Raw genomic sequence first — 23787 nt, 5'->3', positions numbered from 1 at the left:
GACACGGGCAAAATGAAATCCTACAAAAAGCGCATTTCGAGAAGTCACAGCATCGCGGAGACGGCTTCAGATTTGCCGAAAAGCATGATTAGTCGCATCAACCTGCCGTCGGTTGACCAGGTTCGGAAGCATGTCAGGGAGGGCATGGGTGATCTGGATGAGGTTCACATTCCGATATCCGCGTCTGTGCGCACGGGCGACGTTATTGAGATCCGCTACAACATGATCACTTCACAGAACTCGCCCTTCTCGGTGCCGGTGTATCTCGGTGGTGTCATTCAGAAGGTCACAGGTCGCTTCCACTTTAACGTGATTCAGTCGGACGGCGTTTTGACGGGTGCGCGCGAGACTCGCGTCGGTTTGTCTCCAAGGGTCTGCTCTTTGATAAGAAGCTTTTGAAAAGCAGCGGCGCCAAGCCGCGGGACATTGAACGCATTTTGGAGTACGGCAGAGAGATGGATGCGTACGAGGCCGAGCACGGAAAAGACATTATGACTAGCGCCGAGGAGTCAGAGAAGCTGCGGGAGCTTCAGCGCTTGGCGTTCCAGGCGGCCGCCAACCAACGCAACTCTGCTTCCGGCGCTAATACAGCCGCACTGTCAAACGGAATTCCCCAGGATGACATTGCACTGATCCCTGCGGCGCCGCTGTCGTCGTCGGCCTCTGGCATTTCTGCGTCTGAGAAGAAGTCGCTCGACGGAGAGGAGGGGGAAGAGGAACCGGTGACACACGTCATGCTTCGAGTTTTCCCGCGCATTACGCGGATGTTGCGCCAGAAAGCAGAGCAACTGATGCGGTCGCGGTACCGAGAGCTGGAGGAGTACTGGAGCATTGCGACTGCCCGCGGCAAGCAGCGCGTGACAGTCGATGCCCTGGCTGAGCTGATCTTTGGCGACAGCGGCAACAAGCTCATTGGCGAGGTTGAGCGGCTGGCGACTTACATGCACCTAATCAGCAACCCGCTGCAGTACATTCCCGATGGCGAGTTCCTCTTTGTCACAAACATGTTTTTCCTGCGCCACCCGTTGGCTGTTGAGAAGTTCCAAAAGACCCAAGAGCTGATGCGGGAAAACTCGCCCGAGTTCCAGCAGTTTATCCGCAAGGCTCGCCAGCTCGTTGCATACTCGAACGCGCACGCCCCCACTTCGCCGATCCGCTCGTCAATTGACCCTGACTACGAGGCGTACAAGGAAACAATGAAGTGCAGGCTGACCGACTGGGAATCGAATATCAAAGTGCTCCAACGCCCGCCGCCGACCGAGCCCATGCTGACCAGCGAGGAGGTCCAGGAGATGAAGTTTGACAAGACGGACTTTTTGTTTATTGACGCTATGCGCCAGTACGTCTTTGAGCAGACGTCAGGGTACAAGAACTTTATATCTCCATTCGAGTCGTTGGCGCCGCCCATCCTCAAGAAGATGCGCTTTTACCCTGGCTGCGGCGCCAACACGGTGACGAGCTTCCTGATCGACATCGGCGTTTGGCCCCACTGGTTCAATCCCTTTAACCACTCGCGCGAGCACCCGTACGCGATGCTTGGCGTCGATAAATCATACTACGAGCGCCGGATAGTCTCCAATATGCTGCTCAATCGCCATCTCGAAACGGTGAGAGCAGAGCGCGGGAACGCCAGCGACGAGGTGAAGCTCGCTGCGCAAGAACAGCTGGCGTCCATAAAGGTCAACAAGTCCCTGGCGCCCCCTGTGCGCGATTCCATCCTGACACGCAAGCAGGGCGACAACGGCAGCGGCGTCAGCATTCTTGGACAGGCTGAGTTTTACAGCCGTGACATCTGCGAGGATATCCGCCACGACTTTGGCAATATGCCGGTGTACACGATCGATCATGCGAGCACTCGCGATGTGGACGACGGCGTGTCTATCGAAACGGTCAGGACGACGAGTGGCGAGGAGCAGAAGTGGATCCACATTCACATTGCCGACCCGACGGCCGTGCTTCACCCGGGACACATTGCCTCCCATGCAGCTCAAAGGCAGGCCACATCGATGTACTTTGTCGAGCAAACAAACCACATGCTGAGTCTCCCGACGGCGGAAGAGCTGTTTTCGCTCTCGAAGCACTGCGATGGCGAGCCAGTGCGCACGATGACATTTTCGGCGCTGATTGGCGCCAATGGAGACATTGTTGACTATAAGGTCCGCCCGGGAATTGTCAACAACATCAAGGCCACTCCGTATGAGTCGCTGGCCCGCCACTTGTCCTTCGGGTGGCAGGGTTCGTCAGCAAATTCACTGGCCAAGCTCCAGTCAGCAGTCCGCCACTCGACCATCATCCATCCGTTTGTTCCAGCAGCGAGGAGCTCCGAATGTATGGCAACACGGATATCAGCGTTTCGGAGGAGGACATTGCACAATTGCGCGACATCCAGGCAATCGCGCGCAGGCATACGGAGTTCCGCAATAGGAACGGCGCATTTTCCCGGCTGAGCAACAACTACGACATATCGGTCGGCGACGCCGCCTTGAATCCGCCCACATACAATATCAGCAACCCAAAATTCGTTCAGAAGCTCTCCAGACGGCCTGAGCTTGACTGTTTGAAGTTCCCCAAGATCACCACGCGCGTCGAGGGGATGACTGACGACCCCGCGCGCACAATGGTCAGCGAGCTGATGATCATTGCTGGCCGGCTTGGTGCCCGCTATGCAAGCGAGCATGGGCCGAGTGCCGGCAATACCGGCGCCAACGCCAACGGTGTGCTTACCAGCGGCCGCGGTATTCCATTCTTCTACCGCGTGCAGGACCCGCCGAACTTTGATGCCCTGAGTGGTGTCACTGCCGGCATGCCCCTGGCCTTTGACGATCTGTCCCCCGAGCAAGCAAACTCTGCCAAGGAGGTGTTTAACGCGGTTTTACGGAGGGCGAGTGCCAACAACGGTATTATCGACAGCAAAACGTATGACGAAGTTCGCCACATGATGAATGCCAGCGTGCTGTCCATCACGCCCGGCCACCACACAATCATGGGCATCAAGGACGAGTTTGGATACACGCGCGTAACGTCGCCAATCCGACGCATCGAGGATATGATCGGACACTGGCAGCTCAAGGCGCAGATGCTGGCGGAACACGGCGATGGCAGAGACAAGTCACCCTGGTACTGGAACCGCGATGAGATGGTTATAATTGGATCGCCTATTTTCCGCAGGACCTTTTCGGCTGACAAGGTCATCTCTCAGAATGTCGCATATTGGTCGTACACACTGATGCAGCGCATGGAGAGCGATGCCCGACATGGCAGGCTGCAGCTGCCTCCTGCTGGATTCTACGATCCGAACTCGCCGCTCTACTATGATCTGCCCTGGGCGTATTACAATCCGCAAAAGCCTGGCCCACTTGTGTGGACGGCCACCGTGGACAATCGCGATGAAACCCGTCAATTTATCAGTTTAATCATTGGTGTGCTCGAGGCTCGCGCTGCTCTGATCCCTCGGCCCATCGACCGCATGCAGCTGCCGTTTGCGGGAACGAAGGTGCGTGTGCAACTGGTGTCGATCAACCCAGTGGACGGCATGCTGCTAGTCAAACTGGCGCCCGAGGAGTATCAGCCTCCGGAGACGCCAAAGTTCTGGCGGCATCCAAAGGCATTCACCCACTATGTCGACCAGTTCTACACCATGGCCACGCCGCCGGCTATTATGCCGAAGGACATTGACAGGCTGTAAATAGAGCGATAGTATTAATATTAATTTTATTTCAATATCAAATTACATTTCGAGTTACACTAGAAATGTTTGACGGCCACCGAAAGAGCATTAACGAGTATGTACACAAAACAATTACAATTGCAAATGTCGATTCAGAGTGCAAAGTACAATTGTTCGTGTAGCTCGGCATTATTATTTGTTGCAGATTCCACAATGTTTCTGCCGTCGCCTTTGCCGTCAAAGATGGCGCCCACGTCAAAGTTGCACAGCGGACAAGTGGCTGAGTGCTTCATGAGCCACGGTCCGATGCAGACATCGTGAAAGAAATGAAAACATGGCAGCCGCCGAACCTCCTCCCCAACCTCAAAGTCTCCAAGACAAACTGGGCAGTTTTCTCCGCATAATTGAGAAAAGCACAACTCACTGTCAATAACTGCAGGCAATGCGGCAATTTTGGCCTTGCTGACATTTTGATTTCTTAGGCTGAAACCAGTTAGCGACACAATGTAAGCAAAATGGACGGCTTTTTCGGAGGTAAATCTGCAGTATCTGCAGGCGCGTGCATTGGGTCCTGCTTCAATTTGCAGCAAGCATAGCGCATGTCTTCTATTTTGAGTTTGCGCACTGGAATAAGAGCGAGCTCGCTCTCTGTTAAGTATGCTTTTGATTTTTGGAACTTCCGGCCTCTATCTGTTCCAGAAAGTTGGCCCACTCTCTAGCCTGCTGGCGCCTTTGGCTGTATAGGAGCAGTGCTAATAACATAATGACAGCTACATATTGGAAAATTAGTGATACATACTTGACGGGTGGCAACAATGTTCAAAACATGTGCGTGTTGTGTTGGAATAGTTGTATTCGTGGGCAAGAACTTTTTCTAAAAAAAGCATTCGTGCGCATAGTTTAAAAATCGACAATGATGACAGTAACTGTGCTGGCGTGAACTGTCAATTGGCCTGTACTATTTTGGCAACCCGTATGTTCTAAAAGGCATCCTGACGAAACTTACAATTTCAAAAAATAGCTTCAATATATAGTAAAAAATGAGTTTGGAAAGAAAAATAAAAAGATGAATATTAAAATGAAACAAAGTAATGGTGGCAAAAAATTGACCAACTTTTATTCGCTAAAAAGAAAAAACTGACAGCGCTCCAAAAAAGAAATACCCCAATTATGTAACTATATGTCTGCATCGATAAGTGCAACACAAAGCGTGAATAGTTGACTTTGCAAAGCACTACAGTACAATACAATTGATAGATAGAAGCATGAGAAAGTTGGGACACGTAATTTTTTTTCGCTATTCCACTACTCCTATGTCGGCACTTTGCTGCAGCTTGCATGCAAATGGCATTAATGACATGTCTTTCCTTTCCTATTAGATATCTGAATCTGAGCAAATTCAACACTGAAATCAGGATATAAAATGCCAAATGAGGCTGTTTCTGTTTTGTTTTCCCGTATGTGTGGATTAAAGAACAAGTTCTGCTGTCAGAAGCAGTAGGCTCGGCCCTTTTTGGCCGGCCGTATCCAATCGACTTGCCTTGCCTTTTTCGTTAAAGTTGGCAGAAATGGGTTGTTTTATCGTGGGAATGTGATGGAGGGCTGGAAAGGTGTGATCGGAAATTAGCACATGTTTTGTCATTCGTTTATTACCTATGGTTTGTAAATTATATCTGTTTGTTGGTATTGCCAAGTAAATACATTTTCTCTCGTGATGGAACTCTGCGAAGAACGGGCCAACCTAGCCGCACTCTGGTATCTCATTGATTTTTAATTAAATCCAAAATATTATTTTACTTTGAAACATACTGCACATACGCGCTGCGAAGGGCGAACGAATTTGACTGCTGAATCGCTTGGTCACATAAAAGTTCTTGGCCCGCCTGAACCACAAGGCCAGGTCAGCCGCTGTCAAATTTCCACAATGTTTACTTTTGGGCCTTTGCGCTTTGTCCTTTTTTCATTCTTTGACGCCTTTTTGGTTTTCCGCGCCCAAACCTCAGCTCAACTCAACTGATATCCCCGCCATTTTGTACCGCGCTCCCTGTTTTTTTTATTTCCTTCTCTTCTCTTTTTCATTTTTATAAAATCAAAAACAATTTTTCGCACTCAAATTCGCATTCACTTTATTTTATTTTTTACATTTCAGTTGATTCAAATGACCAGCGACAGCAAATCAATTAGCTCGAGCAGTTCGGGTTCCCCCGGCATTAAGGGCAGCACTGCAGTCAACGAGCCATCGGGCAACATTGTTCCTGCGTCTCAGTCGCAGTCGAGCGACTTTATATCTTTCCTCAAGGGCGTGCTCTCGTTCACCGGCGACTTATCCTCACTGACCTGCCCGTCCTTCCTGCTCAACGGCATCTCGCTACTCGAATACGGGTAAGTACCAGCCATGCGTCGGCAATGTTCATGTATAGGCATGTGATACTCTGTCTATTGTGACTTTTGTAATCATGCTTCTAACGACTGGTTTTTATTTTATTTTATTTTAATGTTGTAGAGCGCACTGGAGCGACTATCCCCTGTTCTGGCAGAGATTACAAAGGCCGCCGACTCTGAAGGTACATATGCGCTGTTTGGGTTTTCATTTATTGAATTTACTGCCAACCCCATTGTCCATTGTTATTGTTATTGCGTTGCGAATGCCTTGCCACGCGGTTCGATGCGATCGTCAGTCAGTCAGTCATCGTCACGATTTCTGAGATACACGTGAAGATCTTTTTGCGTTAAAAGCATGCATCGATCTTCTAACCAACACTTTGCGCGTGCATATTTTGACTCTCACTAATTATTACTATTACTTTGCTATTGCACATGTAGAGCGCATGAAGCTTGTCGCGCGGTGGTTCGTTTCGACGCTCTACGGCAGCTTCAACAAGCGGGTTGCCGAGTCCAATTCTGGCGAGAAAAAGCCCTTCAACCCCATCCTCGGCGAGCATTTTTTGCATCGTGGGACGACGCAGAGTACGGCAAGACCAAGTTTATCTGCGAGCAGGTGTCGCACCACCCGCCAGTCAGCGCTATCTATTTTGAGAACGCCAAGGCGGGCATCTATGGTAGCGGCCACTTTTCCCAAAAGTCAAAGTTCAAGAGCACAACCATGAAAGTTGTCCAGGAGGGCCGGGTGACACTGCGCATGAAGAACACCGATGAGGTGTACAGCCTGTCGCTGCCCAACTTGAACATTTGCTCGATCCTGACTGGAAAGCCCTTCTTGGAGATGAGCAGCAACACATTTATCCGCTCCAGCAAGGGGTACACGGCCGAGTTCCAGTGGCACACGAAGCCCTGGCTGTATGGCGAGTACCACAAGTTTGATGGCAAGATATACAAGGATCTCGCGCCTACCTTTGTGCAGGATGGGCCTGGGCAGGAGCAGCTCTATGTGCTGAAGGGCAAGTGGGTGGGCGAATCGCGCGCTGTTAATGTGCGGACGCGCCAGGAGGATGTCTTGTTTGATGTCAATGCCCAGCCGCCGCTGAAATTATCATCAAGCCCCTTGATGAGCAGTCTGAGCTCGAGAGCCGCAAGGTGTGGCATGCGGTCTCGGATGCGCTGGCTAGAGGCGACTACGACACTGCATCGAAGGAGAAGACTGCTATCGAGGAGGCCCAGCGTGCGGTACGCAAGCAGCGTGCCGATACCAACCAGAAGTGGGAGCCCAGTATGTTTGTGTGGATTGAGGACGCCGATGTGAGCCTGCTGTTAGGGACAGCTACAAGTACTTGTACCCTGCAAAGGACAGTATTGGAACCGGCAGCTGGGTGTACAAGAACTCCCCACACATGGTTGGCAAGAGCGAGGTCGCCAGCGCCAGCGCCTCTGGCACTCAGACGCCTTCGGATGCCTTCAGCACTGCCGCTGGCAGCGTTGTCTATCCCCACACATACACACCTGACTTTTTTTAACAGAGCTGCTGTATTGCCACTTTCTCATTCATCATGCATCACTCGTGCTTCATTGTAGTGTTTACTAAATATGCTATGTTATTATCCACAAATACATTATTCGTTTTTATCTTTCAAATGGCTACTCAAACGGCGGGCAGTTGGTCTGAAATTGATCGCCGTACGCCGCCATATCATCCTGTGTCTGCCCGGCCATCTCTTGCTGGCTAAGATGCGCATATATAGATGACCTGAACACTGTGTATACCAGGGCTAGCTTCTGCTCGACCGACCGCATCGACTGGGTCAGCGCATCCAGCTCCTCCTCGTTGATGTCGCTATCAAGCTGCCCATTTTCTTAATCTCATTGCGGATCAGCTCGTACTCCGTCAGCAGTGCTGCTTCTCTGTCCGTGAGTTGCTGACCAGTCGGTGGCATGTTGCTAGGAGTCACTGGTATGTGTAGTTATTTGTACAGTGCTAACAAATGAAAAAAGAAACTTGTCGTAAACAAAAAAATGCAAAATAAGTTGGTTATTTTTTTAACTTGACGCGAGAAAAATTTTGGATGAATAATCTTTCAATGACAAAAAGCCGAGTTACAGGGGTAATATCACGTGTATATTCTATGCTGTACACCATCTTCAATTTTCAATCTAACAAGGGTTGCTACTTCTTCCGATAGAGCCGGATAAAGTACCGCATGTTCTCAATGCCAAGAGGGTACTCAAGCCGTGCGCGTGCCTGAACCACCTTGAATCCTCAGAAACGATGGGTGTGAAATACTGGGCGAGCGAATCAAAAAACATGTACGACATGTAGCTCTTGCTGCCCACTTTGATATTTGAAAACGATCCCGCAGAATCAACCAACAAAAAGTAACTTCCAGAGCTCACGTTCTTGACAACAGCCTTGACAAAGTTCATTGCATTGACCTTGTCCGAAAAAAGCTCGTTGAAGACAAACATTGCCGTCACCAACTGCGCCTGGGCCATTTGCGCTTCGATCGTGGGCGTAATGTGTAAGAGGTTGCCTATGCTGAATTCATACTTGATCTGCTTCTCGGTAACGCCCCACTTTTGTCTAATTGAATATTCTAGCGAGCTGAGAATTGACGACCAGTCCGTGTAGTCCTGCGAGTGTATAGTGATGGGCGCACCATCGCCGTCGAGCGCCTGGCAACTGGCAGCGGATATTCCTACAAGCTCGCTGCCTGATCCCGCTCCAAGGCAGAATATGTTTGGTCTTTGCCGCAAGATCGCTTGCAGCTCAGGGCCGCTGAATATATCGTAGTAGCACAAGGCGCGGCGCGGCACATATTGTGCCGTGTAGATGGGAAGATTAACGGGGTCCATGAAAATACTATCAAAGTTGCGCACATAGAACTGCTGCTTTATTTTCTGAATCTGTTCGCCAAAGTCGGGCTGCCTAATGGCTTCAGAGCATGCCATGCGGAGCACGTTTAGTATGGTCTGCTGGTGGTTTTTGCCCAACGCGTCCTTTCCGCGGAACACTTGCCGGACTGCCTTGACCTCCGGTTTGGGTCCGTCCGCTACTGTGCTGGTGTAGCTATCGTTCATGGTAATTGTAAAAACGTAAACTAAATATGAGATGTTAAAAAGAAGAGCAAGCGTGTTTTTCGCATTTGAGATTATGCAGACCGTTTTCAACCAGCAAAAAAAACCAAAACTTCATAGGCTGCTGATCGGGATTGTTGATTTTTAACATGTATTTAATCAGTGCAGATTTTATTCGGCTAAATAGGCTACCGTTTTTAACGCTATCATCCAAGCCACTTGGGCACAAATTTCTTCTTTTTTCCCTTCATCTTACCAATTTAATTCAATTTATAACAAATAAAGCAAATAAATTACCCTCAAAATGGCTCCTCTCGGTACTCTTAACGGCCCTATGCCTAACTTTCGCAACTACAAGGCTCGCATTGTTGCCCAGTACCTCGGTGTTGAAATCAACACCACCCCCGATTTCCAGATGGGCGTTGACAACAAGACCCCGAGTACCTGGCCAAGTTCCCCGCTGGCAAGACCCCCGCTTTCGAGGGTGCCAACGGCTTCACTGTGACTGACTCGAACGTTATTGCCTACTACATTGCCTCAAAGACTGGCAGCGACTCTACTCTGCTCGGCCAGACCGCCGAGGAGACTGCTGAGATTCTCCAGTACATCCTTTTTGCCGAGGCCGATTTTATGCCCGCTGCTCTGGGCACCATGGCACCTTTACTCGGCTTTACAAAGTTCCTCAAGCCGGCTCACCAGCAGGCCGAGGAGCAGTTTTTCCGCTTCATTGATGTCTTGAACTCCCTGCTCATTAACCGCACTTTCCTTGTTGGTGAGCGCCTGACCATTGCCGATGTCATTGTCGCCTGTGATCTGATCATGGCTTACAAGCTGTACCTGACTAGCGAGGACCGCAAGAAGTACCGCAACCTTACCCGCTACTTCAAGACCATTGTCGCCCAGCCCGCCTTCAAGGCTGTTGTTGGCGATGTTGTTCTGTGCGAGAAGCGCATTGAACTCGCCGCTCCCGCCAAGAAGGAGAAGGCCGAGAAGAAGCCCGCCGCCGAGAAGAAGCCTGCTGCCGAGAAGCCCAAGAAGGCTGAGAAGCCCGCTGAGGACGACGAGGAGGAGGTCGAGGTTGCCGCCCCCAAGCCCAAGAGCAAGCTTGACCTGCTGCCCAAGCCCAACATGGTCCTCGACGACTGGAAGCGCTTCTACTCGAACAACGAAACCAAGCCCACCGCCATGAACTGGCTCTGGGAGCACTTTGATGCTGAGGGTTACTCTTTCTGGAAGGTCGAGTACAAGTACAACGACGAGCTGACCAAGCTGTTCATGACCAACAACCTCATCAGCGGCTTCTTCAACCGTCTCGAGCGCGCTCGCAAGTATGCCTTCGGTAACCTGCTCACTCTGGGCAAGGATGACGACAACATGATCTGGGGCTACTTCATTGTCCGCGGTCTGGAGGTCCCCGAGGAGGTCACTGACGCTGCCGACTACGAGTCCTACAACTGGACCGCTGCCGACCACACCGACCCCAAGACCCGCGCCGAGATTGAGGATTGCTTTGCCTGGGAGGGTCCTTCCCTGCCCCGCGAGTGCTACGACGGCAAGACCTACAAGTAAACCTTTGATTGCTTGTTTGAGTAGTAGTTGTTGTTTTTCGTGTTTGATTTCGAATGCAAGGATAAACAACAAAGCAAGTGCGAATGTGTGTGTTTGAAAGAGTGTCGATGCTTGATTGCACGAAATTGAGACGATGGAACATTGATCTTGCTGGCAACTGCTGAAGCGTATACACACACGCATGCTCCACCATCTACAAAAAAGTCGATTGGTGTTATACAACATGCTAAAGATCAAGTGGCCACACGTGTCCGTTAAGACATGCTATGACACGCCACGTTACGATATGAACACCGCCTTTGCCAAACTTGACATCATGGCTTTACATTTCAAAAGAGTTTGGTACACTTTCAGAATGTGTTTTGGTCATGGATGGCCTTCACAAAACTCACATGGAAAACAAAAATAATTTTTGAACAGGCATAGCGCACGAAAGGGCTACAATTATTGATGTAGTTTATGAACATTTAATACATTCGGGCCATATAGAACAAATAAAACGACATAAATTAATAGTTTTTTACTAACAATGTTGTTTTTGTTGAAATAATGACATATTTTTTGGCATAGCAACTTAGTGCGAACCCTATTATAAAAAGCCAATAAAACAAAAACTAGATAACGAGTTGTTCACAATAATTCCCTTGTGTTGGGTGGTGGGGCTGGTGATATAGCCATTGAAGGGGCATTGGTGCTGATGTCCGAATGTGGGGGAGTGCGTTGTGCGTGGTAATTGGGGACGGCTGTCCTGGACTAGAGCTTTGCGAAACGTAAGCGTTCCGGTGTGCTATTTTTTCGCATGTGTCAAACTAGAACCACTGGTACAGCACCCGTTGTCCAGCGGTCCTTGAATGTACAGGCTGCCTTGAGATGTGGGATCGATTAGTGAAAGTCTTGTACGATGTGGCTCATTACTAAAGATTTCCAGCAACTAAACATGGCGTCTGCTGTGAGTTTAATGTCCGTCCACTGAAACCTCGGCCTGCGGTATATCTCCCCAAGACAGCCAGACCGTGGAGTGCGTCTGCGTTTGGAAATAATTTCCTCGACTTTCCGAAACCGTTGACCAAACCATTATCTTATTGACACGGAGTACCGGTCCTGTCTGATTGTTATGGTTGTATTGCAATAAGTGCAATACGAGAAGCCAGAATCGCTGGACGCGCTCGCACTCTCAGAAGTAGTGCACAAGCGTATCAGTCTCAGTGGTACAGGCTTTGCACTTATTTTCCGGCCCATAGGCACAATGCGACAGTTGGGAGGCCGTGAGTAACCACCCCTTGGGCCATCATCCAGAGGAGTGATGTGTTTTGGTTCTAGCATACTTTTTTGGATATGTTCCCATCTCGGCGGCGGCCGCGGGTCGGTTTCTGTCGATGTGGTTTGGGCGTGCATAATCTCCCAGCGGTTCCATCGCAGTGGCGCAGCCTCTTCTTTTCGCGTCGCCTTTATGCCCCGTCCTTTATAAACATGAATCTGCAGCAGCTTAACTAAATACTGAAATGGTAATCTTCGATGGCATTGAGAAATTAAAATATGAAGTTGAAATTGAATATTATACAGAAAATTAAAATAAAAAGTGGGTGGAAAATACAAAATGCGCTTCGCCGGCAAAGCGCAGACAATCAAAGAGTAGTCATCCAAGTGGCCCAGTCGTTTTTATTGCTCAGATTCTGCTCGCAATGCTGGGGATTTGGCGGAAGAAGTCGGGATCCAAGCACCTCGCCTCCATATTGTTATTATTCTTATCCGCGTTGAAGCACTTCAGGTTGTTAAAAAAAAGTACCTGTCAAGCGCATCCACGCCATTGTTGTTGTCAAGCAAAAGATACAACTCGGCAACTCGCAGCCCATCCACAGTAGCATCCTCAAGCTCAAACATATGCTTGGACAGGAACATTGCCCGGGCCAGATAGAGGTTGAACTGGATGATCTTGCGGTTACGGCGGCATTTCTGGTTGGCAAGAGCTGCATCAGCGCTTGATGTATCCATTGGCTGGTAGTATCTCGGCAGAATTTTGGTAGGTGTGCTTGAGGAGCGCGGAAGGGGTATCTTCAGTGTCCTTGACAGTCTCGGATTGGACTAAAGTATTTGCGGATCCATTCAACGCTAGCGCAGGGACTTTCGGGTCAGCATTCACTGCTACCGCCATCTTGTCCTTGACGTTCTTGATGTTGTCGCGAATTTGGATTATCTCAGCCTGGAGTTCGAGTTTGTCCTTGGCTGCTTGATCGACCACTCCGAATCTGATCCTCGGCGACCTGCAGGCCTCTTGCGTGGTTAGCTTCGGCCTCATGCAAGGCCTTGCGGATTTCTGGGTGAGATTTTCCACAGCATCGGCAAGTTCCATCTTGTGGCACTTCTTGGCTCTGTCATCGAGCGTTCAAAGTTGGCAGCCATGTTGCAGGCCATGTTGGAAAAGTTTTGGCGGACTGTTGGGCTTCCTCTAGCTGCATATTTAGGGCAATAATATGAGCCTCCTGGGCAGCACGGCGCTTTTGTCCGGGTATGCAAGCGCGAGCAGCGCGACGAACAAAAGAGAAAAGGTAATTTTAAAGTCAGGATAAATAAAAATGGCAGGAATTGAGTTGACCAAACGATGGAACGAAAAAGTTATGAAATATAAAATTATAAAAGTAGGAGAATAGGAGAGTAGGAGAATAGGAGAATAGGAGAATACAACAGTGGAGATCTATCAAACACATCTTAGTTTTTCATACCCTTGTATCATCCTTGTTGCTAAAGTTGGAGAGCAGCAAGGCTGGAGAGCACCAAGGTTGGAAAATAGCAAGGTAAAAGAGCAGCGAGGTTGGAAAGCAGCAGAGTAGGATAGAAGCAGGTAGGATAGCAGGAGAGTAGGAGTGTATGCTATTAGAGTGCAGAACTAGCGCAAAGAAAATTTTGTGAAGAAAAAGTGGGCGAGGGCTACTTGAGCGCCTGTGCGGTACTTTATAGTATCTGCAACCGGCTCTCTAAACCACTTGCACTCTGTAATATGTGACATGGAACATGTGTCTCACAACATACAACGGCACTATATTGCAACTGCGGACCATGAGCTGCATGAACGTGCATATGCAGGCATTGTTCATCGAATTTTAGGGAGTGAAATTCTTTTTTGTTAGGGAATGGTATCGGCTTTTCTTGAGGCACCTGCAAGTACGGTTTTGCCGCTTAAAGGCCAGCCTGGTAGCAAGGCATTGCATTGCATGAAATTGTCTAAGCGACAAATGTGATGTGTAAAAGTATTCAAAACACTTGCAAGCATTCCCTCAGTTTAATTAAGTCTAATTTTAGCAATGTTGCCATGCGGACAGCTGTGTCTGTTATTTTGCAACATAAGCCTGAATAGAATACTGCAAAGCTAAATTATCTCAATTGCAAGTGTGCCTACAGCTCGAATCACACCACCGCGAACGCCATCTATTCGGATTAGGGCCATTTACGCAAACAAAAGGAAGAACAAGGTGACACAAACTAATTCATTATACCCCTTGTCGCGCAGATTGACCGAATCGTTAAAATGTTGCTACTTCACAGGTATTTCACATGTTCAAGCAGCCGGTATGAACAAGTGGCCACATACATTGGTTATTGCACACCCCTTTCGCTGTAGCACGAGGTGTGAGACTGCGTTCCTGCTTGATGTGAATAACTCGTTTATTTATATGCGCAAGCCATCTACAATTTATTGGAAGCAACATTCCTTTTTTTGTTTTGCGTTGCCGATCTAGGTTAGGGTTGCCGTCCAAAAATAACAATACACTTTTCTATATTTGCACTTTGCAATGCCCGTCAACTTCTCTTACAAAGCAGCAGTGCGTACAAATTTATTTATGGTAGAGGGCCAATAAGGAAGACCCGCATAGAGTGGCTTACAAAATTGTTGTTGTGCAACCATCATTTAATTATCATTTAATGTTTCCATTATGTCGAGTATTTCGTATTAGACATGCATACTTGAACTGTCAAAGTGATGAGCATATTGTGCGCCATTTAAAGTTAGTTTGGCCCCAGCAATTTATAAGGCCGGTTATTATTATGCCATTCGTAAACATATTTCTAACCAGAATATTCTGTAAAAAATAAACAATGCTGCAGCAGTTGAATTAGGAATATTAGAAGGTTCGGCAGAACATTTTTATTTCCAATCGACAAAACTGCTTTTTTTCAACAACCATATGCAGGTGTGCAAATTATTTGATATGTTGGTGATTACACGCCTTTTTGACAAATTGTATTATTTTTACTTTTCTCAAGCACAAAAACATATAATCGAAAGAGGCGCTATGTATGCCAGGCATTTTAAGAAAAAGACGTTTGGTTGTGTGGGTTTACCAAAAGAGCCTTCTCACCAATAAATATTTCCCTGCGCCCATTGTTGGGACCTTGCCAATTTTTTTAATTATAGTGATGCCACACCTCATTGTATTTTTTTGCCAGGCAGAATCAAAAACTTGTTCAATTTAACCTGTCTTCGCTGGCTATGACTCAGTGAAATGAGACCAATCCAAAATGAAAAATGAAAATCTGCTCATTATGTTTTTATGAAACAGCTCATATGCCAACCCCTGCATTCCAAATAAAAACATTCGCTCGCAATACTTCGTATTCAGATACTGATATTATTACAATTGACTCATGATTTAAATACGGGTTTGGAACAAGTTGAGTAGCACAAACTGTGCACGATAGGGAAATATTTCCTCAAATTTCCGAAGCCATTGACCACCATGATTTCAATGAGCATTCAATAAGGATCATTGACACTGTGGTGGTCAATCCTGCTGCGTAACAATATGAGTGCAACTGCTTCAGTCAACTTGGCAATCTAAGCGAATTATTGAATAAATTGAAATACTGGAGCAGGGCTATGAACCAAGTAGGAGCATGTGTCCAGGGCTACAATAAAGCTCATGATGGGCAAGGTGGCGCGGGGTAGAGACGGTCTTTTTCATTATTTATGTATTTTTATTTGTTTGATTTCTCGCTCAATTAATCGATTTTCTCTTAATCTGGCGTGAAAATCGAACCCCGCATGATGAGATTTAAGATCAAAAAGCACTTGTGCGCATTTTTTTTCTTGCGTTCCCCTTCTTTTCTTCTTCTGCTTTCTCGACAAACTGCGACGTCACTTAAACATTTTTACCGCTCTCGGGTTATCTTTTTCAAAATTCAAAATTCTGAAATTGTGTGGGGTTTTTTTGTCCTTGACCTCTATACACCTATTTAAGCATGAACGCGTTTATTGTTGGGAGCAGAAACAAAACACTAAACCTGTGGACTAACGGCAGGTTTGGGGCAGCAAAGGTAGTTTTCGTACAAGTACCGAGGTATGCAGAAATGGCAAAAATTCAAATATAAATTCAGCGTTAAATTCACATTCGTCAATTTTTTTATTAATTTAGAGAGCGGTGGCGGTATTTCAGGTTCGGTGCGAAAGTAAGCTGGCAACTGAAGAGGACATCAGCAAAAAGTCCAGCAACGATGGATCAGTAGCGTCAATGATACGTATGCGCCAAACGGCGAGTATGGAGGGCAGCACCAATGTACAAACAGGGGTTTCTTCACCAGAGACCGCCAAAACCGCGAGTTCCAGCACCGCATCCCTGCTCGACCCCAGATCCGCGTTCTCTGGCACGACTCTGCGGGGCATACCGCCGTTAAGCCCCGAGGAGGAGCTGAAGCTGGAGAACATGCGCTCGGCGCAAGACGAGATCAAGGGTGAATTACAGAACGTGCTCAAGCAATTTAACGCGCCCATCCGCTATGCCTTTGCCTACGGCAGCGGCGTGTACAAACAGTCGGGCTATGGGAGTAGCAAGCCCATGGTTGATCTTATTTTTGCAGTGTCTCATCCGGACCACTGGCACGCGTTGAACTTGACGCAGAATCGATCGCATTACTCGTTCATGGGAAGCCTAGGATCGCATGCGGTCACCTTTGTGCAAGAGCGCATTGGTGCCGGGGTCTACTACAACCCGTTTATAGAGATCAACGGGGTCATGGTCAAGTACGGCGTTGTGTCGATGGACACGCTGAGCAGCGATTTGCTCAACTGGGACTCGTTGTATTTGGCCGGCCGCATGCACAAGCCCACACTGACCCTGCGTCGCGACCCCCTGATGCGGATCTCCAAGCAGGTCAATCTGACCCACGCCGTCAGAGCAGCCCTGCTGATGCTGCCCAAAAACTTTTCGTCTACGGACTTGTTCCAGACCATCACTTCATTGTCCTTCAGGGGTGATTTCCGGATGAGGGTCGGCGGGGAGAATCCGCAAAAGGTGCGCAACATCGTTGACGTGCAGATGCCACTGTTCAAGTCGCGGTACAAGAGCATTATCGAGGGACTGCCCAACCTTGAGTACATCGGCGATGACGTTTTGCAGCAGGACATGGGCCCTGTTGCACGGGCAGCAATGTTGCGCAAGATGCCTAATAACTTTTACGACCAGCTTGTCAGGCTGGGTCGGAAGGCCGGCAATAGGCTGCCCCCAGGACTGGGCGCAGAGGCGGCCAACTCGGAGAGGCTCGTGGGCATGGAAGGTATTCGAGATATTTCGGCGCAGGCTATCGAGAGGATCGTTGCTAGACCGGCCTTCACGCAGTCGGCCAAGGGCATTCTGACATCGGGCGTGATGAAATCAATCTCCTACATGCGGGCCAAGAACGAAAAGTACAAGCAAGCCAAGAACCAAAAATAAAATAATGTATTAGAAAATAAAAATAATTTTTATTATTGAAAACATTACTAAGAGCCCTTGACCATGGGATAAATGCGCCGCACGAAAAAGTACGCCGCAAAGAATCCCATCGACCCGGTGCACAGCGCGTATGCGGCCGAGATCAGCAGCGAGTGCACAAAAAAAGTCAGCGTCGGCACAAACCCGGCGACGCCGGGCATGCCGGCCCTCAGCCGCGTAAAGTAAAAGAAAATGGAGTACGCAAAAATATAAACTGACGAGCTGGCGCCATATGCAAACGCCTTCCACCACCACCGGTGATGGCCAGAGTTAAGCGACATCCATACCATAATAATAGTGGTCTCGCAGACCGTCAGCGACAGAAGCAGGCCGACGATGACTGTGAATCCGTACTCGTAGTAGAAAGATTCCTGCCAGATGGATTTGAGCACAAAGAACAGCTCGATAAAGATTACTGAGAAGGGCAGGGCGCCGGCGAGGATGATTGACAGGAAGGGCTTGAGGTACGCGGGCTGCGGCGGAATGGGCCGCGGAATGGCGTTTGTGCGCGCGGGCTCGGAGTACGGCGGGCGACGGAAGCCCAGCCAGCCACCCAGAAGCGTCAGCGGCAGCTCGACAAGAAGCCATAGGACGAGCAGCAGCATAATGGTGCTGAAGGGCATGGCGGCCGAGGACGAACTGTACCATAAAAACATGTTTAGCACGATCTCGGAGACTGCAAGGAAGCCGGGTACCAGTGCAGCGGTCAGAACGGCGTTCTTGAACCAGTTGGTACCGCCCCATGTCCGGTACAGATGGCCGCTGTAGTATCCCGAAAACCCGCCCATGAGCAAAAACATCACTATGCCGGTGGTCAGCAGCCCACCGCGGTAGGATGGGCTCAGGACGCCCAGCGTGCCCAGGGCAACGGTAGCTATAAAAGTGTACATCACTTGAACCGTCGTGCCCAGCAGAGGGGCTAGAAGGCCGCCGTATTGCGGCGCGCGGAAGACATCCCCGTGGAGCAGCTTCCAGCCCGACGTCTCCTCAATGTCGTCCCTGAATTCCTCCTCGCTGAGCGCCGACAGGTCGCGGTTGAGCATGCGGCGCAGAATCACGCCCACAACGCTGCTCAAAAGCAGGATGATGACCGCTGAGTTGAAAATCGCATACCAGTGCACCTGTGCGTTGATCGCCGAGAGGTAGCTGTCCCAGCGGTGGTTCCACGGCACAGTGCTTTCAACCCATTGCACCGAGTACGAGTACGTGATTCGTGAAGACTCGCCGATCAAGAGCCGCTCTGCATTGACGTCGCCTAGGTCGGGGCACCTGCCGGACTCGTTTTTGATCGACTTGGGGTACACCTCAAACCCAGTCACCCTCCGCCCCTCCGCACCGCGCTCCTCATAGAGAATGCGCATAGTGACGTGGTTGTTCAAATACGCCCTGCCGACCTCATACTTCCCGATGCTGAATCCGGGCCTGTATTCCATCTGCCCCATGCCTCCGACCTTGTCGTACTTGGCAAACGCCGTCGCCCCGGGCAGCTTGTCCACAATCCATTCGACCAAGTAATCCTGCTGCACAAACTCCACAGCCTCCGTGTTGGACTTTGCCGTCATGTCCTTTGTGCAAAGCACCTTGCAGGTGCTGTTCCTTCCCATTGTCAGCTCGTAGTCTGAGGATGCGATTCTGTCACCGCGGAGCACTTCGCCGATGTTCAGCCATGGCCGCATTACCTCCTGCGGCCGGCAGACAAATGAGAGGTCGTAGTAGGCGAAGGGCAGCGGGACGTGCTCGGAGAATACGCGGTTTACGTTCAATGGCACGCGGTCACCCGGCTGGAAGGACTGGGGGCCCATGGTGGGAATGTAAAAGGCTGAGGCCGTACCCAGACATAGCCCGAGTAAAGGCTTAAACCCAAAGCCAAGCATTTTTGTGTGAATTACGAGAATGGAAATTGAAATGTGTCAGGAATAAAGTGGAATTAAAAGGCGAAAAGGTTTAGAACGGAAATGAGTTCAGCCTCAGTACCGCACTGCACCACACAAAAATTAAATAAGGTCAGTTCGCAGCAATTTCTTAAAATCTCGATTACACTATAAGAAAAGAATGAGGCTACAAATATACTATAAACCGACATCCTTCCCCTAGATAAAGTGTTTAGAAACTAATGGCAATAGACCACTATGGTTGACGATATTAATCAATTCGCTGCTTCTTGCAAAGAGAAGAAGCAGGGGCAGATGGATTCTTGCGCACACGCTTGGGCTTGGACTTTGGCTTGAGCAGAGTCCCAGGTGTTGCTGTAGACTCAGCTTCAGCCGACTCTGACGATGCCTTTTTGCGTCAAAAACGGGTTTTAAAAATCCCCCGCTTAAAAATCTGGACTTATACTATTGAAAATATATTTTGGAATTTTCATTTATAGCGAATCACAGTAGGTGACCACGTGAGGTAAAACTGATTGGCGATGACGAGACATACAAGAGTAAACCCAGAATCGTGGTTAAGGAATGTTTTGACTGTTTCAGGGCAGCAGTCTTCTGAGCATGTGGCAAAAAAACATTTGCTATTGTGATGAGGCCTGCAAGCATGCTACCATCTTTGTGATGCCGACAGAGCATCATATAAGCTCGTCTAAGCCGAGAGCCCATGAGCTACTCCATTAATGCCGAATAGGCATTTATACAGATTTATACAGTATCATTTGAGGAGTTTTACATTGCTTATAAAAGGGCAATTAGGGAAGATTCAATAGGAAGGCTTCCCAGAAGGAATTTTGGGAATTTAGTATAATACAAGATTTATTGACATGTTAAAAATAGCCTTTTCAGTCTTCAACATGTGTGTGGCAAGAGAAGAACTTGGTTCATTCTGACTAATTATTGTCTGAGGCTATTTGGCCGCCCCGTCATCAATTTATTTGGTCATCGGTTGCTCCCTTTTCGCGGGGTGCTGTTGTTTGTCAGACAGGAGGGCTTGAACCCTTTTCGTAAAGGCATTGTGCGTCAGACATAGAGCTTGCGTGTAGGCCAGTGATTGGTGATGCCAATAATTTTTTATTCGTGTCATCAACATCCATCAATTTGTGATGTGAAATCTGTATATAAAAATGTGCAACAGAAACATGTCCGTTAATTTTAGCTTATTTCTTTTTTGAATAGTTGTTTTGTTTGTATTGTAACTTATTTCATTGCTCCCACACACACAAGTACAGTACAGTTTTTTTTACATTTTACAACTCACGACGCTGTTAAAACTGAAAGCATGCATGCTGCCGAAAAAAATACGACTCAGCAGCAACATCAGCCACCTTTGTCACCGGGGATGGTTGAACCGTCGGCGCCACAGTTTCCTCCGCCATCCTACGATATTGTGAATATGGGCATTCAGGCCGAATTCGACGACAACCAATCGACGTCCTCCTCCTCTCACCGACGCACCCCCTCTGGCACTGGCGGCTGGCAAGTCCCGTCGGTAATTGAGGCCAAACCACTTGTTGAACCCCGAGACCCTATCCAGCCGCCAGCTCTCAGGCGGACAATTCATTTATGTCAATAGTCTGTCTCGGCGTGAATTTCTGTCCTCCTTGGAATACGAAAAGAGATGCGATGGGAGCTACTCGTCAGACCCCTGGATTAACACTGATCCTGTGGCTCTGCTGCGTTTCATAAATGAGTGCAACGACCGGCCCCACCTTGTGTCAAGATCCAGGGCTCGTACGCGCGTTTTAAAGACGTCGAGAGAATTGAAACCTCACAAGACGGACAGTCTCGTAAAGTGGTGAATAAGGTGTGGGAGAATATTGTGGATTCAATTGCTCCCTCGATATGTCGGCGTACATTGAGGAAAAGGGCACGTTGCATGGGGCAAGGAAGAAGAATAGGTATATCGAGAAATACGATATCCACGAGTTGCTTTACGACTACACCGTGGCGGAAAATTTCCTAAAGGAACTCAGGGTGGACAAAAAAGTCATTTGGGACTACGATTTGGTCAAAAGAGAATTGAGGGCCCTCATTAAGAGTACCGGGTACCCAAACAATATTACTATAGAGTTTCCTTTGGAGAATGATCGGATTGTCGTTAGGTCACACAGGACGATGGCTAAAGTGTGGAGGCATCCGGTGACCATGCTCTGTGCTTCATCACCTGCACTTGTCTGGCCGGCTTTCTGAATAAAGTGCTGAGCCATCTGGTGGCCTATGCTATGTGCTTCTTCGTCTGCATTTGTCTGATCGGCTTTCTCGTGGAGTATTTTGCGGCCAAGCGGTGGCGGAACAAGCTGAAAAGTGACTTTGTTATTTCAACTTCTCCCAAAGACTTTGCTGATCATAGCTCAGCGTTGATTTTTAACGAATTGCCGTCACAATATCGTACATATCGTATGTATCCACCATATCCGACAGCATACCCACCCTTTCCCACACCATACAATGATGCGTAAACCGAGCTAGATTAATGATGTTTTAATTCTTCAAATTTGGTGGCTTTGAAATATTTTATTAAATGTAGACTATGTTGCTATTGAGGAAAAGTTATTTTGGCCATCCTAAACGCGATTGTTTTCAATTAAGTGGCAGTGTTCTTATTTGGCCTGTATTCGCAAAAATACTTGTATGTTTTGAGATGAATTAATAGTCATGGATGGGGATGTATGCCGAATGCTCCTACGCCCTGCACCTTTGTTGTAATTTTATTAAAAAACATTAGGCAAACTACGAGAGCTACACTCTCCAAACACATTCAGAGGTATACACACCTTTTTATGTTTGGATTTTTATGTGTAGTGCCCAATACACATTCCAACCACTATCTTCTCTTCTCAAGAATCAAGATCGTCCTCATGGCCGCTATACACATTTCTGTTATTTCTAGCTGACATCAAGGGACACCATGCTGTTTACAGCGCTGCCCCCCTTTTTTTAGTTCCAAAAGTAATTTTTAAGACTGAATATATTAATTTAGACCCACGTTTTTATAGAGCACAAAAACATGTTACATGTTAAAATTTCTATTTTTTGTTTGCTTGTTGGCATTATCCAGTTTAAACCCCACATTTTTTGCCAACACAAAGTTATATTTAAATTTTTCAAGACAATTTCAATTCATATATTTTGAAATAGATTATTATTAAAATGTAAAAAACAACAAATAGCTGTGTATTGGTTATTCATTAAAAATAAAAACATCTAAAAATTTTGTGATTTGCCTAATAAAAAGTAGTGTGGACGCGAGGTTTGGTGTATGTAATAGTGACCTCCGAGCACTTATACACAGGGTCAGAGCTGATAGCGGAGTACATGCTTGGAGTCTCTTTGCTTTCAGTAGAGCTCTCGGTCTCTATGTTAGGCTCTGTTGAATCAACTTCTGGGAAATAAGGATTGCAATTAATAGATTCAGCATGAAAAGTAATAACATTGGAAATAATAAAATTCATATAATCAGTTCCAGTAATTGCAATGACTTGGTTAAAAATAGGAAGGTTGGGCAAGTAGGTAAATATGGTCCGCTAATCAAATTGACTACTTTCGTCATTGCATCATTGCCAGCATAGGTTCTGATATCATCAATGTGAGTAAACATATTATTACGGATAGTAGTCCAAGCGCCTCTAACACTATCTTGCACACATTGACTATCCCAGTCAATAGTAGCAGCGTTGGCAAAGAAAAAACTGTTGACCCGACAAGAAGAGCTTGAACAAGAACGACTTGGGCTGCATTGTAAATAAAAAGAAATAGCAGCAAAATAAAGGATATGGTTCAATAGTAAAAAAAAAGAGAAAAAGCAATTGTGTACACACGAAAGCAAGCCTAAATTGAAGAAACCTCTTGCAGCTAAACAGAAAAATTATTGCAAAGAAGTTAATTGACAAAATAAAAATAGCCGAATTTGGATAGAAAAATAGAAAACCATTCGCAAACAATCCATAAATCTCATTTTAATGAGTGAATTAACAAAAATAAAAATAAAATGGTCCGTATAAGCAAGTTTGGAGTGAAGATCTCATGCAATCAAATAGCCGATTAAAATGAGAAATCAGCGCAACAAAACAAAATGTTTAATCTATCGGTCATATTTTTAATTACATAAAAGGCCGAGCAACCATTTATTACTGTTCCCCAGACTTTAACTGTTCGACCAATTGTCTATTATTGGAATATTTGGTATTTGGTTGCGATTAAATAATGTTTGGTATAATCTTTAAATGTTGAAAAATCTGTGTATGCGAATTGGCGCTCCATACTTGATATTTAGACAATAAAAAATAGAGTTGTTAATTTGGCAAGTGGAAAACGGCCTGCTCTACATTCTATGCAATAAAACATGATTTGGTAATCAATTTTGAAAATATTTTGGATCAATAGATAATAAGCAAAACTATTACGATTATAA

General features: G+C 47.4%; 11 protein-coding genes across 11 annotated transcripts; 6 read left to right on the top strand and 5 right to left on the bottom strand.

Annotated features, from left to right (window-relative positions):
- The first annotated feature begins 158 nt into the window (after positions 1-158).
- Positions 159-2598, top strand: BX661DRAFT_32700 (uncharacterized protein). The gene has a single exon (XM_051539081.1). The coding sequence runs from the start codon at positions 456-458 to the stop codon at positions 2445-2447; it is 1992 nt and encodes a 663-aa protein (XP_051391004.1). The 5' UTR covers positions 159-455; the 3' UTR covers positions 2448-2598.
- Positions 2599-3748: 1150 nt separating this feature from the next.
- On the bottom strand, positions 3749-4733 carry BX661DRAFT_183829 (uncharacterized protein). Its single transcript, XM_051536328.1, has 3 exons — positions 4674-4733; positions 4189-4419; positions 3749-4150 (listed from the first exon to the last, which is right to left on the bottom strand). Exons 2-3 carry the CDS (start codon positions 4266-4268, stop codon positions 3820-3822), a joined length of 411 nt encoding a protein of 136 aa, XP_051391003.1. The 5' UTR covers positions 4269-4419; positions 4674-4733; the 3' UTR covers positions 3749-3819.
- Positions 4734-5628: 895 nt separating this feature from the next.
- Positions 5629-7664, top strand: BX661DRAFT_183827 (uncharacterized protein). The gene is given in 6 exon segments (XM_051536327.1): positions 5629-6049; positions 6173-6231; positions 6491-6619; positions 6634-7130; positions 7166-7334; positions 7355-7664. The coding sequence occupies 6 exon segments, from the start codon at positions 5826-5828 to the stop codon at positions 7576-7578; spliced, it is 1302 nt and encodes a 433-aa protein (XP_051391002.1). The 5' UTR covers positions 5629-5825; the 3' UTR covers positions 7579-7664.
- On the bottom strand, positions 7665-8086 carry BX661DRAFT_183826 (uncharacterized protein). Its single transcript, XM_051536326.1, has 2 exons — positions 7943-8086; positions 7665-7895 (listed from the first exon to the last, which is right to left on the bottom strand). Exons 1-2 carry the CDS (start codon positions 7993-7995, stop codon positions 7700-7702), a joined length of 249 nt encoding a protein of 82 aa, XP_051391001.1. The 5' UTR covers positions 7996-8086; the 3' UTR covers positions 7665-7699.
- Positions 8087-8129: 43 nt separating this feature from the next.
- BX661DRAFT_183825 (uncharacterized protein) lies at positions 8130-9181 on the bottom strand (the record flags this gene model as incomplete). The annotated part of the gene is made up of 1 exon (XM_051536325.1): positions 8130-9181. A coding segment is annotated over exon 1 (716 nt), but the record flags the coding sequence as incomplete, so codon positions are not given.
- A 256-nt stretch (positions 9182-9437) lies between these two features.
- On the top strand, positions 9438-10744 carry BX661DRAFT_183824 (uncharacterized protein; the record flags this gene model as incomplete). The annotated part of the gene is made up of 2 exons (XM_051536324.1): positions 9438-9554; positions 9575-10744. The coding sequence occupies 2 exons, from the start codon at positions 9438-9440 to the stop codon at positions 10700-10702; spliced, it is 1245 nt and encodes a 414-aa protein (XP_051390999.1). The 3' UTR covers positions 10703-10744.
- A 1464-nt stretch (positions 10745-12208) lies between these two features.
- BX661DRAFT_183821 (uncharacterized protein) lies at positions 12209-13316 on the bottom strand. The gene is made up of 2 exons (XM_051536323.1): positions 12771-13316; positions 12209-12697 (listed from the first exon to the last, which is right to left on the bottom strand). Exons 1-2 carry the CDS (start codon positions 13050-13052, stop codon positions 12467-12469), a joined length of 513 nt encoding a protein of 170 aa, XP_051390998.1. The 5' UTR covers positions 13053-13316; the 3' UTR covers positions 12209-12466.
- A 2486-nt stretch (positions 13317-15802) lies between these two features.
- BX661DRAFT_154291 (mitochondrial matrix Mmp37-domain-containing protein) lies at positions 15803-17443 on the top strand. Its single transcript, XM_051533255.1, has 2 exons — positions 15803-16012; positions 16111-17443. Exons 1-2 carry the CDS (start codon positions 15938-15940, stop codon positions 17404-17406), a joined length of 1371 nt encoding a protein of 456 aa, XP_051390997.1. The 5' UTR covers positions 15803-15937; the 3' UTR covers positions 17407-17443.
- Positions 17444-17452: 9 nt separating this feature from the next.
- On the bottom strand, positions 17453-19570 carry BX661DRAFT_183817 (transmembrane 9 superfamily member 4-like; the record flags this gene model as incomplete). Its single annotated transcript, XM_051536322.1, has 1 exon — positions 17453-19570. Exon 1 carries the CDS (start codon positions 19317-19319, stop codon positions 17454-17456), a length of 1866 nt encoding a protein of 621 aa, XP_051390996.1. The 5' UTR covers positions 19320-19570.
- A 1085-nt stretch (positions 19571-20655) lies between these two features.
- Positions 20656-21566, top strand: BX661DRAFT_198935 (uncharacterized protein; the record flags this gene model as incomplete). The annotated part of the gene is made up of 4 exons (XM_051538281.1): positions 20656-20865; positions 20900-21040; positions 21097-21126; positions 21237-21566. 4 exons carry the CDS (start codon positions 20656-20658, stop codon positions 21564-21566), a joined length of 711 nt encoding a protein of 236 aa, XP_051390995.1.
- On the top strand, positions 21237-22103 carry BX661DRAFT_225058 (uncharacterized protein). Its single transcript, XM_051538931.1, has 2 exons — positions 21237-21773; positions 21904-22103. The coding sequence occupies exons 1-2, from the start codon at positions 21599-21601 to the stop codon at positions 21942-21944; spliced, it is 216 nt and encodes a 71-aa protein (XP_051390994.1). The 5' UTR covers positions 21237-21598; the 3' UTR covers positions 21945-22103.
- Positions 22104-23787: the final 1684 nt, after the last annotated feature.

This window comes from Kickxella alabastrina (genome assembly GCF_025024165.1).
Source record: "Kickxella alabastrina strain RSA 675 chromosome Unknown BX661scaffold_14, whole genome shotgun sequence".
Taxonomy (NCBI): Eukaryota; Fungi; Kickxellomycota; class Kickxellomycetes; order Kickxellales; family Kickxellaceae; genus Kickxella; species Kickxella alabastrina.
The sequence above is the reverse complement of the archived record's forward strand: the minus strand, read 5'-3'. Positions and strand labels throughout refer to the sequence as shown.